Here is a 19,274-nt window from a genome sequence, read left to right on the forward strand (position 1 = left end):
GAAATAAATAAGAAATAACAAATAGTTTCAAACATTCTTTTTTTTTTCTTTACTGATTAAGGTATTATATATATATGTCTTTATCCTCCCAGAGCCGCCTCTCCTCCCCTCCTCATGCCCTCAGCCCCCTTGGTTATGCTTATATGCATGCATACAAGTCCTTTGGTTGATCTCTTACCCTTACCCCCACCCTCACCTACCTTCTCTCAGAGGTTTGAGCTTCTTGAGTGTGTGTGTGTGTGTGTGTGTGTATATATATATATATATATATATATATATATATATATATATATATATGCACATATGTATTCAGTGTCTAGCTACTCTAAGCATGAAGATTTTACTAATTTTTTAGTATTTAGTATTTATACAATAGTTAAAAACAAACTCTATGCTAATATGTGACCAAGTGACTGAAGCCAAAATGTGCCATGGTTTTCCATATTATGTCCAATCCAAGTTGAAACTGAAAATGAATTGAAAAAAAATTCTTTAACTCGAGATAATTTTAGTCTCTGCATTAAAAAATGCCAGACCATAGTTTTCCAAATATAACTCTCACAAGTCAGCATAGTCAGTGTAGACCATATGAGTTTGTTGTCCTTCATCTCTGACATAATAAAAGAGATCCACTGAACTTTTTTTTCTTCACCCGAGGATATGTTTTTATTGATCTTAGGGACAAAGGGAGAGAGAGAGAGAGAGAAACATTGATTGTGGAAACTAAACCTACAACCTTGTATATGCCCAGACCTGGAATCAGTCTCGTGGTACATGGGACGATGCTCCCACCAACTGAGCCACCCAGCCAGAGCCCACTGTACATTTTATCTATCCCTTCCATAGATACCCTTTCCTTCTGTGTTTTAGAAACCTCAGTCTGCTAAAGTGCGGCAAAGACAGACATGGCAAAGAAGGAAATGTTCCAAGTACACTGAGATTTCTACGTATGAAATCATCTCAAATTGATGACTAACCAAATTTAACAGATGATAGAGAAGGAAGAGTCACTCTTTATAGAGATAGTAAATTGAATGGAAAAAATGGTTTTATAGTAGGCAAGATGGATTATGAGTTAGTTGAGGGTTCTATGTGTTGGGTGTGAACTCTTGGTAAGACAATAATGAATAAATGCAATAGGTATTTGGTTCTTCTGAAGACAGACCTGGATAATCGATAATTACTTTTTAATTTTTTAATTTTGTAAGTGATAGATGAAGCCAGGACAGAGTATACTATTATCCAGGAAGAGGGAAAGAGGGAAATGGTACCCCACAACAAAAACTGAGAACACCAGAAGGGCATGTTCCCAAATAACAAAAGAAGGAGATGGGGTTACAGGGTTGGAGAAGGGTTGTTGTGTTGAGGGATTTTATGTTGACAGATTCGAGGATGAAAACATTAAAAGTGCAGAAGTAAATGGGACAATTGATGCCATGGGACCCTGAGGAAGGTGAAATCAGACAGCCTCTGGGCTGGAGCACAGAGAGAGAAATGAGTCCATCCTGATTAGGGGAAGGTTCTGGACACACTGTTCACAATGACAGTTCACAATGACACCTCATACTTTTCATCAGCAAACTTCGCCAGTTTAGCAGAAATTAAACTGTTGTCTGTAATTGCAAAAGTCACTTTAAGTGTTTTTAAAATAAAGTTTATATTCTAGTGTGGGCAAAAAATAGCTGAGCTCTTGAATAAAGGTCTTTAAAGTATTCGCTTTTCTAATTCACCCTTAAAATTCAAACTGAAAGGTAATAAATGTTTTTTTTTGTTTGTTTGTTTGTTTGTTTTTACTTTTCTTCTCATCCCTAAATGAAGTATTCTGCATTGGGACCAAGCATCTTCCTAGAATAGTGAAAGCTGGTTTAGCATGAGAAAACCACTTAGGCTGGCATGCCATCTGCTTGCCTGTAGTGAGAGTCCCAGAAGTTACAAAACATAAATTTAGAAGAAAATATATCCATGCATTAAAAAGCTAACCAGATGTCCTGGTCAACATCTCCTACTTTAATAAACTGGGAAATACCCAAACTGTTATGATAGTCTACCACTTGATTTGTCTAGAAATCCCAAGCAGAGTTCCTTTAAAAGTTATTTTATGCAAATTTAATTTTTTTAAAAGTTAAGGGCAAGAATGTTTTACAAGTATAAGGCTCAAACTTTTTTTTATCACCTTCATGCAAAAATATAAAATGAGGGGAAAGCTTATTTGATTTTAATAAAGGTTTGGCAAATAGGAACATTTAATTTTTAAAAAATTTTTAAATTATAGTTGACATACAATAGTATATTAGTTCTCAGTGCACAACATAATAATTACACACTTATATAACTTATATGAGGAGATCACCCTCATAAGCCTATTACCCATCTGACATCATACATAGTTATTACAATATTTTTTAAATTATATGTTTTATTGCTTTTTTACTGAGAGGAAGGGAGAGGGATAGAAAGTTAGAAACATTGATGAGAGAGAAACATCAATCAACTGCCTCCTGCACACCTCCTAAAGGGGATGTGCCCACAACAAAAGTACATGCATGCCCCTGACTGGAATCAAACTTGGGACCCTTCAATCTGCTGGCAGATACTCTATCCACTGAGCCAAACTGGTTAGGGCAAGTTATTACAATATTATTGACTATATTCCCTGTGCTGCTTATATCAACATGACTGGAAATTTACACATTTATCCCTTCCCCTTTTTCATCCATGCCCCCAACTCCCCTCCCTCCTGACAACCATCTGTTTGTTCTCATATCTATGAGTTTTAGTTTTGTTCATTCTTTTCTTTTTTTAGATTCCACATATAAGTACAATCATATGGTATTTGTCTTTTCCTGACTTATTTCACTTAGCTTCATACTCTCTAGGTTGATCAATATTGTTGCACATGGCAAGGTTTTGTTCTTTTTTTATGGCTGAGTAATACCCCAATTGTGTACATACCATCTCTTTTTTATCCATTAGAGGAGCATTCTTTGAGTGCAATGATTCATTCTTCTGATTCTGCTTGTCGGTGGTCAAAACCAATCAGAAAAGCTTTCCAAATGTCAATAGGAATGAATTTTGCTGTATAGAATTGACTAATTAGTCTGCTTTTAGTGCTTCAGTTATAAATCTGATTAGAATTGTTAGGTGTAAACAAGAATTTAATCAATTCTGGAAGTAAAGGGTAAAGCTATATAGCTCAGGCAACTTTTAATTTAAAAAGTTCGACTTCACATTTTCTGCTCATTTGAATCTTTCTTAACAGAATTCTAAATTCTTTGAGTATGGCTTTGAAAGAATCCCTTGAGAGAGATTATACGTTTTCTTGGTAGTGGCAAAATTGATAATTGGTTAAGGGTATAATTATTAATTTTCAAGTTCGATTTTATCAGTTATGATATAGTGGTGCTGGCCTTAAGAAAAAAAAAATCCTACAGATAAGTGTCCATTTAAGAAACCAATTTACAAATCAGAGTGGCAATTTACTGTTTACTATCATATATAATAAAAGTGTAATATGCAAATCAAACGAACAGAGGAATGACTGGTCAGCGGGGCCAGCTGCTCACAGTTGGTTCACTCCCCTGATGGGCCCACCTGCTCACCTCCCGCAGGGGAGAACTTCTGGACTGCAAGAGGGTGCAGTCCAGGCTGAGTGGCTCCCCCACCCCTCCAGTGCATGAATTTTCATGCACCAGGCCTCTAGTATAAGATAAAACTTGTAAGAAGACTAATAGTGGTCCTAGATTATAGAGGTAGGTAAGTATAGCCAGATGATGTCAGTTTGAATACCAGCTCTACCATTTATTAAGTGGGCATTCAATCTCTCTGTGCCTCAGTTTCCTTCTTTGCTAAGTGGGGATAATGAGAGACCCTACCATATGTAGTTGTGTGATTATTAAAAATAGTATAGGTACTTTTTACCCGAGACAGTTTCTATGTCCATGTCTATCTAGCAGATTGATAGCATTTATACAGAAGAGTTTATTTCTTTGCTACATTTGTTAACTTTCATTCAAGGTTTCCATGTTTTCATCTTGTCCACACATTCTGGAGCTGTGTAGAGTAGCCTATTCAGCAAATATAAAAGGGATTCTCAGGTATTTCCAGCAGCACTCCAGCTTATTGACAACTAGGTAAAAGCAGAAATGCCTGGAAGGCTTTCTGATCTTTTATCTTATCTGATTGTTTAATAGAGGCCCATTGCATGAAATTCGTGCATGGGTAAGGTCCCTAAGGCCTGGTCAGCGATCAGGGACGATCTGTGGGGTGACTGGCGGGATAATTGGGAGCTCCCACTGGTACCCGCCTTGGCTGGCCTGGGACCTGCAGGCTGGGGATAGCTCCTTCATTGGTCATCTGCCCCCTGGTGGTAAGCACACATCATAGCGACCAGTCATTCCACCAGTTCTGCTCTTCAGTCAATTTGCATAGTAGGCTTTTATTATATATAATTTTGCTTTTTAGTTTATCAGTAGTGTATATATTTTTTAAAATATATTTTATTGATTTTTCCACAGAGAGGAAGGAAGAGGGTTAGAGAGATAGAAACGTCGATGAGAGAGAAACATCGACCAGCCACCTCCTGCACATCCCCAACTGGGGATGTGCCCGCAACCAATGTACATGCCCTTGACTGGAATTGAACCCAGGACCTTTCAGTCCGCAGACTGACACTCTATCCACTGAGCCAAACCAGTTTCGGCAGTAGTGTATATTTTAAACACAATGCAACCATTTCATTTTATACCATTTAATTAAGCAGTATATTATATTTTAAATACTTTTATTTTTCACCTTCCAAAAACATTTTCCACATCCTTTGAAAATATTATTTTTTTGTGGACTATGTAATATCACATTATATGAAGAGCATTCTCCTTTAATCTTTATACTCCTTTAGGACATTTAAGTTATTTTCAAATGTTGCTATTCTAAGTAATGCTGCGATGAATATCTTTACATAAAATTGCTCTCCATATTTCAGCATCCTTATGAGAATGTATTTGAATTAGAATTAAGTTAATGGGAATTTTTAAAATCTATTTTAATTACATAGAAGAAAGAACACAAATATTAAACATGGACCATAGATATTTATGTTATGATGAAGCTCAAAGCTGTACTCCAGATAGTTTCTTACAGAAAATAATATAGTAACATAGGAGACATTTGGTAAATAAATTTAGCACATCTATAAAACATAAATGCATGCCTTCTGATTCTTAGTTCCAGGTAGATCCACAGCTATTATCTAAGGTGGAATTATTTCTTTTGCTTGTAATAGCTAAGAGCATTAAATGCTGAAATTTAAGATAACATAATATATAGTTTGTTGCAGATGATTTTTTATGCCCATGTAAATAACAAAGCACAGACAATGCAGAATTATCAGTTCAGAAAAGTGTTCTAATTGCATCTGTAGTTTAAAAAAATAATTGCATTTATCTCGGATTTATCTAAAAATATAATCTGAACACTTCTAACCTTATCATAAATTAAATGCATTACTATTTTATGTACCTCTTCATGATGGGAAATTTCTTTAATCTTTCTTTTGTCTATGCTGAAGTCATTAAAGTCAAAACATGCATAAACTCCTGTATTGGAGGAAGCATGGCCTTGGTCTGAGAACTGGAGCTCAATAAAAAAAAAAAAAAATTGCTTATAAGTCACCTGAAATGTCAATATTTACTCACTTTGATCTAGTCATTACTAATTTTGCTGTTTCCATTTTTATCTTTTATGCATATTTAGTGTCCAGACTTGTCATGCAAACAGGACTTGCTGGCTTACCTAGAGCAGATTAAATTCTACTCTCACCAACTGAAAATCTGCAGCCAAGTTAAAGCTGAGATCCAGAGCCTGGGGGGAGAGCTCATCATGTCAGCTGTGAGTACTACCCAGAACTCATATCACATTGTAGAAGATGCTTAAAGTCTCCTTATGCCACCAAATCTTACATGTCCATGCAGGTTAACAATTCAATTGGAATGTAAAAAGTTGCATGTAAACTTGTGAGATCTGGCTAGATTTCTTAAAGATATGCCACATAGGTACAACTTGTTTTTATTTACTTCAGAGATACTAGAATGAATTGAGTTTTGTAAGACACCTGGGTGAGAAATAATACTTAGGGCGTGATTTTCAGACTTCTAAAAGAGTACAGAAGGAACTCTGAATTGAACCCTATAATTTTCATAAATTAAAATTCCAATGGCATTGCAAGTTAAAATAATTTATGACTAATTTATATTTATTTCCCCACAGTAACATAGAAATGCAGGTTTTGAAATATTTTATTTCCATATATAATTTTAGAAGTGGAATATGATAGAACACTATAGATTTAGATGAATTTTCATGAAATTTTGGTGACCCTGAGTTTCAGTCTGCTATAAAATGACCATGGGAGAAATAACATCTAACTTTTATACTCATTTCTAATAACAGTATATCACTTATTTAGAGTGGGTATAGTAATAAAATAGTTTATATCCGTATTGGATTCAGTTATCAGTGACTTTGAGAAGGACATGGACCAAGATCATAAATTTAAGGTAAGTGAAACATCATGAATGTTAGGGGAACTTACATTCATGAAGACAAATTTGTTAAAAATGGTAACAGCATACTTATAAATTGGAAATGGTGAGGACCTCAATAGCCTGACTTTGGACTTTCCCACAGTGAGGTAACATTCTTAAAATACAAGCAAAGAATTACCATCAAGACTAGAGGCCAGGGAAGTAAGCCTTATAGACTGCTTCTTGCCTGTTTTTTTTTTTATCCCCTTTTATCTTCACAATAGCATGCCACCTAGATTGCTTATTGTCTTGTTTACTTTAATACTTGGGGGAAAAAATGAAATTACAAAGGTTAAATAGCTTCTCAGAAGTCATACTAGGAAATGTCAGAGCTGGGATTTACCTTAAAAGCCCTATGCCTTCTCTATTCAGATGGGCAACTTTGAATCTATGATGAAAGTGAGGAGCTAAAATAAAAAGTAAATAATTTGGAAATTATGTGTAGTTATTAAGGTAAATAAATAGGTGTGTGTTTTTTTGACATTAATGTTTTGCAAAAGAATTTATAAATCACAATTTATACAACATTGGTATTCTTTCAGTTTTCAAAGGAAAGTATATTTTAAATTGTCACAATCTGTAAACACAGAAAACGTGTATATGCACGTGTATATTTACATATATGCATTTAAAAATACTCTATCTTTATTCTGTATTAGACATTTAGTCTTCATTTTCTCAACATTATAATACTTTAGGTGTGTAAAAAATATTTACACCAAAGTCTGCAGTTTACTTTTCTTATTTTCACACACCATCATTCACATGGCATAGTCCATGTAAATTTTATAATTTAATTATATGCTAATTTTTAATGTCTGAAGCTTTGCTTTCAAAAAACTTGATAGAAGTTTAGCCTATAGATTACTGCTGAAATATATTACTATTAATTGTCCCTCCAAAATATAATTTCCATCAGGTATATGAATTGAGTTTGCATTCCTTCCTGTTTGATATGATGAGTGAAATTCATGAACTTTACAGAAAGATTAGGCATGAGCCATTTAGAATTCATGATTTACAATTTAAAAGCTGAGTTGTTATATAAAATGAGAAATCGCATTGTAAATTCAAAACTATTTGTCATCATTTTGCCCATAATTTCCCATTAGAAAAAAAAAAAAATCTCAAAATAGGAGCATGCCCCCTCTTATATGCTTTACTGCCATCTGCTTGCAGGTCGATCCTGGAGAGCTTTGAAAATACATTTCATCCGTGTGTGCCAAAGCACACTTCTTTCATCTCTCCATGACCCTGTGTTCTAGTCTTATTCTTTTCCTTTTTTTTTTTTTAATTGAGAAGGTCTTATCTAAGTCACCATTCCCCCCAACCCCCCATAGAGTATTCTAAAAAATAACAAGCATGTTTTTAATGCAAGAAAACACATTAAATATTAGAGAAAATTGTACTCAAAACTATAGATGGCCAAAACTGGTTTGACTCAGTAGATAGAGCATCAGCTTGCAGGGTATGTCAAGGATATGTACCTTAGTTGTGGGCACATCCCCAGTTGGGGGTGTGCAGGAGGCAGCTGATTGATGTTTTTCTCACATTGATGTTTCTAACTCTCTATTCCTCTCCCTTCCTCTCTGTAAAAAATAAATAAAATATAGTTTTAAAAAACTGTAGGTGATTCATAGATCACCAAATAAAGTTTGCATTCCAAACTCAGGTTCATGAAATACTATTTTTAGAAAATATATTTGGTTAAGTAGAAGTAAGTGGAACACATTTCTAGAGTTAAGAAGTAGACTGATTTCTGGGTCTAGGGTATTAAGATATAGGGTAAAGAAAATGAATTTATAGCAGCAAGGAATTTTAAAACTAATCTCATAATAGAAAATGACATTATATTATATCTGCAAGCACTTATCCTGAAATTACATGTCTTAATTAGTAGAAAACCAAAGTGTGATTACTCCAAAACCTCAGCGCCATAGACCATCTGGGGAATGAAAAGATGAATAGATGGTACCTCCTTCAAAATTCTTAAAGATTTACATATAATACACTCAAATATACAAAAATGACTCAAAATAAGAAACTATATAAGAGTAGAATACCCCAAAGCACATAGTAAGGCGTGAGGAAATAGTTCCATTGATCTGGTAAGTGGGCAACAGAATGCCCCCAAAGAGGCTTGACTAATTAAATTGTACCTTGATTAAAAAAGTAAAAAAACAAAAATCTGTATTTATGGGGGAAAAGAGGAAAGGAGTCCAAAGTACATTGGACAATTGAAATAAAAGGAAATAAGGAATTTTATAGAAACACCAAAAGGTCTGATGTGACTGGAAACAATTAACTATTCTTGGCACTGTAGGTATGGGTTTTGGGAGGGTGGGGAATAGAAGAGAACCTGAAAACAAAACTGGAGCTGTTTCAAAAGAACCGTTTATGGCATTAATCTGACACTGTAGGCAATTGGGAGGAATTGAAAAAGTTTATGTTTGAAATGGACATAAGCACATCCCTCTGTTTAGAAATTAACTGTTTTTTAAAAGGGTTCTTGAATCTATTCCAGAGAGAGGAAGAGGGGGCGGGAGAGAGAGACAGGCAGAGAGATAAATATGGATGTAAGAAACATAAATTGGTTGCCTCCTGCATGAACCCTGACTTGTGTTCAAACCTGAAACTTGGGTATGTGCCCCAACCAGGAATCGAACCCAACACCCTTTGATATAAGGGACTACACTCCAGCTAAAGAGCCAAACCAAGCAGGGCTGGAAGTTAACTGTTTTTGACAAGGTGGTGAGAGCTAGAAAAGGCGAGGGAAGGGTTGGAAGATAAGGCCTGGTTAGGAATTATTTTTTAAAATAAGAGTAACAGTGAGGACATAGATTAAGGCAACATTAGTGAGAATGGAGAGCAGTATATTCATGCAAGAAAAATCTTCTGAGGTAAAAGTTATTAGAGTCAATGATCTATTAAATGTTAAGGTTGAAGAAGAAATAATGGATTTACTCCAAGGTTTTGAGATTTGTAACTTACTCAACAGTGGCATCATTAACCAGAAGCTATGAGTAGAAGGAAGAGCAGATTAGGAAGGGTGAGGCAATTCATTCAAGTTTTGCTTGTTAAATTTAAGTGATGAATGGGGCATTCTAAGACAAAGGTCTAGGAAAATGGGTATGTGGCCATGAAACTCAGGAGAGAAGTATGAAGGAGAAATAGATGGGGCCATCCAGTGAAATTATAGTGAATGAGATGAAATATAACTGAGACAGAGATCCAGAGAACTTTTCTACATGCAAGGGATTCTAATGTGCCTGTATGAGATACAGGGACTTGGTTGTGGCAGTTTAGACATATCAGGAGTTCACTATCTCCATAAAAAGTCTGAGAACCCAGACTGGTAACCCAGGACTGTAATGGCAGCCTTGCAAACTCATCAGGGAATCGGGCATTTTTTTGTTGTTGTTGTTGTCTTTTTGCTTTATTCTCCATGATTTTTCTGGCTTTCATTCCTATCAGTCAAAACACGACTTCTCCAGCTCTACTATGGTTTTGATATTCCAGACAGATAAACAGAAACAAGCATTTCTTTCATCTTAAGTTTCTTCCAAATGATTTTTTTTGGCATATTATTGTCTAGAACTTAATTACATAGCTATACTTAACTGCAAGGGATGCTGCAAAGTGTAAAATTTGTTTGTGTTTTAATCTGGGCACATTGCTTTCTCCGATTAAATCGGTTTTGTTTCTGTGAAGAGAGAATGGATAGCAATTTCTGTCGTATCCATCTATGATTACCAAAATCACAGCAGTTCTCACATATGTTGTAATTATCTGCTTTTATGCATATTTTCCACTAGATGATATGGTTCTTGGATATTTTTGAGTGATTGAAGATGCAGCAGCCAATGTCTATAAATAATGCAAAAATTTCATGTTGATCAGCCATAAAGTGCACATTGGAACTTCATATACTTTTCCAAACAGTATTAGTAACATGATCTAGGCAAAAATTAGACCATATTGGGCTGAGTGTTTATGATGCAGTAACAGAACAAAGATGGTAAAATAGACCAAATTTTCCAATAGCTTGTAGCTGAAAAGAAGAAGAAATAAAGAGTGAGAGAATGAGGAGAGAGGGGGAAAGATATTTAAGGGGGAGATGGAATTACTGGAAGTTTCTTTTCCTTATTTTTCCTTTGTTTTGTTAACATTTTTATTTACGTATTTTTTTAACATGGCAGTAATTGAAAAAGTATTAGGTAAAGATCAGAAGAAGCTAGAAAAGAATGAATCTATGAAAAATTAGAAATATTACTGGTAGAATAAAGTGTTAAGAGAGAATGGAATTAGAAAAACAGGTAGAAAGACTAGGTTTGGTTTAAAACAAAAACAGAAATAAAACCCTCTTCTGAGCCAGTATATAGATAAATGAAGCTATAAATACATTTAGATGCAGATAAATAGGAAATTGAAGAATTTTTTACTGATGGATCCCATATTTTGGTAAAATAGGAGCAGGAGTTTTCTGTTGAGATTAAGATTTGATTGCTGTGTCCACAGTTTCATTTTAGCAAAGGAACTAAGTAAAGATGTCGTTATATTCAGTCACTTTTCAATACTGCTTAGAAGAGAAAATAATCCAAGTTAACAGTAATGATTTGAGATAGTGATCAGATATAATCTATGCTATACGTTGTTCTACCAGAGCCCAGCTTCAAGTCCTGGCCTAGATTATGGACCTTCAGGTTATCATTCAGTCACATGAAAATGCAGCCAGCATAGCCTTCCAAAGCTATCATTATTAGATGGAAGAAATGATAGCAAAACATGACAGAACTATTTAACATAATGGTGCAGATCAGTTTTCAGACACTTTAACTTATTAATGTACCCATTTAGCAATAGAATAGAAATGATACAACTCTAAAAATATTAGAATGTATGTGGGTCACCTAGGGCACTCCTATATATTCTATACCAGTTGTTTATTTAGTGACCTTATGCCTAGTGCCAGTTGGGGAAGCTATTATGCTTTGGAAAAGGTACCTTACCATAACACATAAATATTATTATATTTTACCCTGTCTATATAAAAAATAAAATTCAAGAGGAGAAAATAAAATAATTTAAATGGTATGAAACTCTTAAAATTACCCTCTCCTCAGTGTTACATTTTTAGGCCAATTCCTTTTTATACTAGTTAAAACTGATGAATTATGTAATCACCATGTTTTTATATTTCTTTTAATGTATTTAATTGTGTGAGTTCTCTTACCCTGAGGAAGGTGTGCCAAAGCCACAATTTTAAAGATTGAATAAATAAATAAAATTAATCAGTGGGGGGCCAGGGGGGAGGGGAGGGAAGATCAGCAAGATTAAAAATTTGCCAAACAACTGCAACTTAGCATTAGCAGAAGTCAAGGGGCAGTGTGCATTCAATTGAGAATGAAAAGAAACAGCAACAATACAGCCATCGACCAAAAGAGCCACTAGGGCCTGCAGAGCCCGGGCAATCAAGCACATACAGAGTGACTTATTAGATTAATGTGCTTGCCATGTTAAGGCATTAAGGGATTTATTTAATGAGCTTTCTGAACTTACTGCAATCATTGGTGGTCTCAAGAAAATCAGAAAAACTGAAGATTTAGAAAATGAGCAGAAGTATTAATAGTTTTTAAAAAGGGGCAGGGAGTATATGATATGGAATGGAGAGAGGGGAAAGAAGAGAAGAAGAGGAGAAGAATGCAGAGACAGGCCAGAAATAAAAGTAAAGAGAAAAATATACTTTACCAATAAACTTAACTCTAGACAGTCTATATGCTTGTTGAACGTTAGGAGGCAAATGAAAGTAATTGGCCCTTAGTAATTCAAATAATATATATTAAAAAGAAGCTGTGGGAATGCTATTTTCTTGTTTTATTGCATCGTAGTGAAGTGGACTCAGTTCTCTTGATATCTAGGTAAACTGATATCACAATGGATTAGATTTTCTTTTTTAAATTTCTTTTTCAACTACAGTGTACATTCAGTATTATTTTATACTAAATTCAGGTATAAAGCATAGTGGTTAGCAAATAACATACTTTACAAAGTATTTCCCCTGATATTTCTATTTTACACCTGGCACTGTAATTACAATATTAGTGACTATATTCTATATGCTGTACTTGATATCCCTATGACCATTTTGTAACTATATACTTGTACTTCTTAATTCCTCCACTTTTCACCCAGTCCCCTAAGCCCCCTACCATCTGCCAACCATCAGTATATTTCCTGTATCTATGAGCTCCAATTTTATTTTGTTCTTTAGTTCATTCATATATATATATATATATATATATATATATATATATATATATATGAATGAAAACACAGACACACACACACACACACACACACTAGAAGCCCAGTGCACAAATTTGTGCACCTTGAAAGGAGCTGTGGGCTGCAAGGCTGCAAGGCTCCAATGGGCACAGGGGTGGGTCTCCAAGCCCCCACCTGGCCCCTCCCACCACACCCTTGCTTCTCCCATTGCCTGTCCGCTGGCAGTCCCACTCCCATTGCCACTGCTCCCACGGACTGACGGCTATGGACCTACTCGCACCCACTGACAGTGCAGAACAATAGGGGCCAAGGGCCAGCAGTGGGTACAAGCAACGACTGCTGCCCTGATCACCCCTCAGAAGCAGAGGGAGGTGGAGAAGCCCTCAAGGGCGATCCAGGACAACAACTGCTGCTCACACCCACTGATGGCCCCAGCAATTGGGATTGGCAACAGTCTCTGGCATCAGGTATGAGCGGGGCCAGTGCCGGTAGTGGGTGGGAGCAGTGGCTCTGGCACTGGCAGCAGGTGTGAGAGGTGGCTGCCAGCCCCAATTGCCTCTCAGAAGCAAGGTGAGTTAAAGAAGCCCTGAGGGGCGATTGGGACTGGCAGCTGCCACTCACACCTGCTGATGGTGCAGAGTGATCACACCTGCTCCACTATCCTGCTGTGGCTGACGCCCACCATGTTATATACTCTGCCACCTGCTGCTGACACCCACCATGTCCCTCGCGATCCCTGTGGTTAGCACACATCATAGCAACCAGTTGCTCAGTGTTCTGCTGTTGGTCTATTTGCATATTAGCCTTTTATTATATACTAAAGGGTGTGTGTCCCTCAGCCCAGCCTGCATCCCCTCGAGGGATGTCCAACTGCCTGTTTAGGCCCCATCCCACCAATCTCATAATCCAGGACTCCTGGCTCCCAACTGCTCACCTGCCTGCCTTCCTGATTGCCCCTAACTGCTTCTGCCTGCCAGCCTGATCAATCCCCTAATAGCTCCCCTGCCAGCCTGATTGCCCCTAACTTCCCTTCCCTGCAGGCCTGGTCACATCTAATTGGGGATGTGCCCACAACCAACATGCCCCTGACCGGAATCGAACCTGGGTCCTTTCAGTATGCAGACCAATGTCCTACCACTGAGCCAAGCTGGTTTCGGCAAAAATTCTGCTTTAATGACATTATCACCATCCCTTTCAGTTGTTAATGTAACAAAATTTCATCTTTATATACATTGTCCTAAAACATAAACTAATAACAATGCTAATGCATTAATATCTTAAATTATGTAGAAAAAATGTGGAATTTAAAAAGAAAATTATATTAAATTTTAAATTATTTTTAAAAAATGTATTACCTTAAATCCTTATAAAACAATATTGTTAAATAATACTAGCTTTTACTCTTTCTCGCGTTTTTATTTTATTGAAATCTTTATGTCTTCATACAACTTTGAGTTACTAGTGTCTTTTAACTTGTATGTCTCCCTTTAACATATCTTTCAGGGCAGGTCTTTCAGGGCAGGTCTAGTGGTAATGAAGTCACTAGCCTTTGTTTATCTGAAAAAAAATATTAATTTCTCCTTTGTAACATTTGAAGGACCATTGTGCTGGATAAAGTTTTCTCAACCAACTATTTTTCTTTTAGCACCTTGAAAATATTATCTCACTACCCTCTGGCCTTCAAAGTTTTTAATGAGAAACCTGAAATTCTTATTGAGTAGCCCTAATAAGTGAAATGTTGCTTCCTTCTTGGTTTCAAAAATTTCCTTTTGTGTTTTGTTTTCAATAGTTCAATTATAATGTATCTTGGTATGAGTCTTTTTCAATTCATCCAATTTGGAGTTCATTGAGTTTTTGGATATTTTATATTCACATATTATATCAAATTGGAAAGTTTTCAGCGTTTTTTTTTCCCCCCCAAATAGGCTTTCAGTCTTTTCTTACTGACATGCCTACAATGGATATATTGATCAGCTTAAACACGTCCCACATTTATTTAGAATCTGTTCACGTCAGACTTTTTCTGTCCAATTCCTAGACTTGTTCATTTCTTTGTCATATTTTCAAGTTTACTGACCCTTTTGCTTGCTCAAACCTGCCTTTGAAACCCTGTAGTGATTTTTTATTTATTTATTTTAGTTATGGTATTTTTAGTGCAAGAATTCCTTTTTGGTTTCATTTTATGTATTCTATCTCTTTATTGATAGTTTAATTTTGTTCATACATCACATTATTGACTTTCTTCATGTCCTCCTTCAGTTCTTTGAGTATCTTTAATTCAGCATGTCTTAAATCTTTTTCTTGTAGATCTGTCATCATGCTTTTTATATGGACAGTTTTGTTGGTTTTCATTCTTGTCCCTTTGAATGAAAGGTGCATAACCTGTTTCTTTGTATAATATGTGTTGTTGTTGTTGTTTAAACTGGACATTTGAATCTAATTATATGGTAACTCTAGAAATCAGATACCTTTCCTTTCCCAGATTTGCTGGTTTTTATTTGTTTGACTTCTTTTTGTTGTTGTTATTTTGATTTTGGATCACTTAAGGCTATCTCTGTGTCAAGAATCAGCCTGAAATATAACCGAAAAGTCTACTCCATTCTCTTCTAAACCTGTGCCTTCCCCTTGGCACGCACAGTGATTTTATAATTTCCCCCGAATATGTGGTTGCTATTGAATGTCCTAGTCTTTAATGCCTGGCTTCCAAAAATGGGAGAGAGATGAATGATTTAAATAAGGTTCTGGACCTTTAAGTCCCCTGAAAATAACTTCAGTTGAATGGAAAGACCTGTAACAATATGGGCAGATGTAACAATGATGGCCACTGCCCCTTGGCCTGCATCTCTGTGATGAAAATCAGCAACCAGTTATCAGGGTACAGAGTCCTGATATTTGGAGGACAGGGTCCTCTTTACCTACCTGGTTCCCGGTTCTTACAAGTTGTGTGCAAGCTGCTTCATGAACACGTGCAGAGCTGCCTGCCAAGTGGCGGAGGTGTGCAGGTAGATAGCTGCTACTGTGCTAAGGGGGAAACGGAATAAATTAACCATGATGCACCTTCCAAGCCTTCCTCTGGAGGTGGCAAGTCTTTAATAGACTCCAGAGCTCCTAAAAAGTTACATCAGACAGATTCCACCAGTACAATGATGGTCTGGGAGGGAAGACAGGTTTCTGGTGCATTCTATACAACCATCTTTCCAGAATCCTTGATCTCATTCCTTTGGGATGTCTTTTCCTTCACATTTCTTTTTCAAAATATATTTTTTTTCTCCAAGAGATAAATCATAATATGTAGTAGCAAAGAGTTTTGTCTTGATTTGTTTTTAAAAAGATGCTCCTAGGATTTTGCTTAAGCAATGCACATCAGTGAAAGAGACCAGACGCTTTAGGAATTACCTGTTAATTTTATATCTAGAGGAAAGTGAGACATGCATATCAAAATGCTACACTGTATTGTTCATGGTTATGGGATTGATTTGACAAGGCTTTACTGAGACTGCGTGGCTTCTCCCACAGAAAGCAGTGATCTATTTTGTGGAATTGGATCTCCTGTGCAATCAAGAGATGAAGAAAAACATCTGGATGAGGCGCGTGCGCACGCACACACAAGTTCAGGAAACAGAGGAGAGAGAAGAAGTATATAAATTTGATGAGAGTCTCACCTATTAAAATTTACCCCTTAAAATATTTGCCATATTCTTATTTGAATGTCAAAATAGTTCCATAGTATTAAAACCAAAAATATCAGAAGAATATAAGACTTAATGAAAAAGACTATTTTTTTTGTTTGAGAAAACGAAAGTAGCTTAATTTTTATTAATCCTTAGAAAAGAAGAATGAGAATGATTATTTCTATCATGTGCTGGACATTCTGAACCCACAGAGTTTCAGGGAGGTGCAGAGGGAGCCATGAAAGTGAGCAGGACGGATCTGACAGCTGCAGGCTGTGCCAGAGTCCCCATTAGGCAAAGTGCAGCTGAGGGAGAAGAGCAGAGCTGGATGCAAACACCCTGATATTTATGAGTTCAGCTGGAAGCCAGGGAGAAAAAGCACAGAAGAAAAGGGGAGAGAAATAAAAATCTAGGAGTGAACGAGTCTAGGACAGCAAAGTGCTGGCATCAAAATCCATAAAAGTGTGGATAAAGACAGAGCTAAAAGCTGGTGTGAAAAAAGGCACAAGGGAGTAAAGACAGAGCTAAAAGCTGGTGTGAAAAAAGGCACATTTACAAAAGTAGCCATTTCAGTCTGTGACTCGTGCTGAATTTATGCTTGCTGCTGCAGATTATGAAGGAATACTAATAGTGTTCGCAAGATAAAAGTTCCCCTGAGAGTGGGTTTGTGGGGTGTGTGTGTGTGTGTGTGTGTGTGTGTGTGTGTGTGTTTTCTTTAGCAAAATCAATGCAATCCCACATTTTCTTCTTTTGATTAGTAAAATCTGAATGATATTAATAGAAAATCAATAACTTTTGTAATGACCTATAAATATATCTTATATATTTGTTTATTCCAAACATTAGCATTTGGGGTTTGGGGCTGGATAATGATTGGGAAAGAGGCTGTCTTGTGCTTTGTGGGATGCTTGTCATTATCTCTGGCCTACTCACTAGATGTCAGTGCCCCCACATCACTCAGTTGTGATAATAAAAGATGTCCCCAGATGCTGCCAAATGCAACACTGTCCCTAGTTGATAATATTGGCCTAAGGGACAATAAAAAATTAAAGAAAAGCTCATAATGTTATTACAGAGGCTGCTACTCCTGCCAGATCCTCTCACCTGGCAGTTCACCCATCTCCCAGCTACTGCGAGTGTTGGCAGCTAAGATCCCACCGCTGCTCTCTTCTCTGGATAACTGTTCTAGGTCAGAGAGGGACCACCCTGTCAGGGCAGTTATGCACCTCACGCCTTAGGCCAGTGACTGAGGAGGATACAAAAGGCCGGGCTCCTTGCCTCCAGGTGGAACCTGCTCTGTGTACAGTATCACAGCCCCTGTGAGCCCAGCCAGATGTGGTCTCTGGCTGAAACTAATAATGTTCTTCCTGATCTCTACCTCACCCCCCTATTATAGCTCCTTCCCTACCCTCCTTCTGAGCACAGGGCTTCAGAAACCACAAGCACAAAATTCCGTCAGCTCTCTTTGAAGGTACCTACTTAAGAGATAAACGATAGAATCGCTGTGCTCCTTACTGTCCCTTTGTGGATGGGAAAGAGGTGATGGCTGAAGTCGGTAAATACCCCACTCTTATTGAAACATTTATATATATTATTTTATCCTCTCAACAATGCTACAAGTGAACTTGTGGTATTTTGTTGACAAGAAAACTAAGCTTAATGAATGAACAGGACTTGCCAGATGTCATATGGCTGGTAAGTGATGGAGTGAAAATGGGAATCCGGGCTCTGGCTTCAGAGCTCCCTGTGGTGTTCCACACTACCTTATACATCCTCATTTTGCTGCCCTGAAGCAACAATGCAGACATGAGTAAACAAAGCCCTATTCTCAAAGAGCCCCCTCACAAAGAAAATAAAAATAAGTATATAATCATAGCAAATATTAATTTACAAACAGAATTTGTATTTGGTATGCTTCTGCAAAAACATAGCAGTTTCATGATTCAAAAAATAGAAACTAAAAATAAGAACAGATGCTTAAGAATGTTTAAAAGAATAAAGAAATGGTTATTTCCAATCTTTTGGGTTACTCTAGTTATATTGAACATTGAACTGAAAATTAATAAGTGATTATATAGTTATCATTGCTTGATAGATACATTTCTCTAGAGAAAGGGAATGTTATCAGGCATTAAATTTGAAGATATTTTTTATTGCATGGGCTCATTATTTGTGTAACAATTGGTAATATGATGAATGATGACTTAACCTAGGGATCTGTAAAAGACAGGAATGTTTAAATGGACATTTTTTACACTGACCCCCTATAAGACCTGAAGTTACAACATTAAATCTCACTTTAGTGAAGCCCTTTCAGCTATGGTCTACAAATGCTGCTTTGATCAAAACAAAACACACACACACACACACACACACACACACACACACACTCACACACTCACTGGCAGCCTTAGGTGTACAAGTGCATTAAGTCATCTCTGCGATGTTAGATGTCTCTGTAAGTTTTTAGTCAAGCCCTGGGTCATGGTTAAATTTTATAACAGAGTTCTATGTTTTTGCAAAAGGTATGCATGCCCTTTATATATCACTCATACGTGGCAAAACATTGAGCAACTACTCTGTGTGTGTGCTCATCGTATTATTTCTTATCGCTAATGACAAAATTGACACTCAGGAAAGTTTTAGTAGCATTAACTTATACTTTTAATCAAATGGACAGTAAAAATTTACTTCTCTCCTATACAAAGATACATCATTTTTAGTCTAGCCTCAGGTA

The 19,274-nt window shown here is 36.6% G+C and overlaps 1 protein-coding gene across 1 annotated transcript in view; it reads left to right on the top strand.

Moving 5' to 3' along the window:
• The window catches only part of CTNNA3 (catenin alpha 3), a 1,168,431-nt gene that overhangs the window by 1,111,931 nt on the left and 37,226 nt on the right, over window positions 1-19,274 (top strand). Inside the window, exon 16 of the mRNA XM_036438342.2 lies at window positions 5,752-5,886. Within this exon, the coding sequence (XP_036294235.1) occupies window positions 5,752-5,886 (135 nt within the window). The remainder of the gene's footprint in view (window positions 1-5,751; window positions 5,887-19,274) is intronic.

The sequence above is a fragment of the Pipistrellus kuhlii genome, unplaced genomic scaffold, assembly GCF_014108245.1.
Source record: "Pipistrellus kuhlii isolate mPipKuh1 unplaced genomic scaffold, mPipKuh1.p scaffold_m20_p_15, whole genome shotgun sequence".
Classification (NCBI taxonomy): Eukaryota; Metazoa; Chordata; class Mammalia; order Chiroptera; family Vespertilionidae; genus Pipistrellus; species Pipistrellus kuhlii.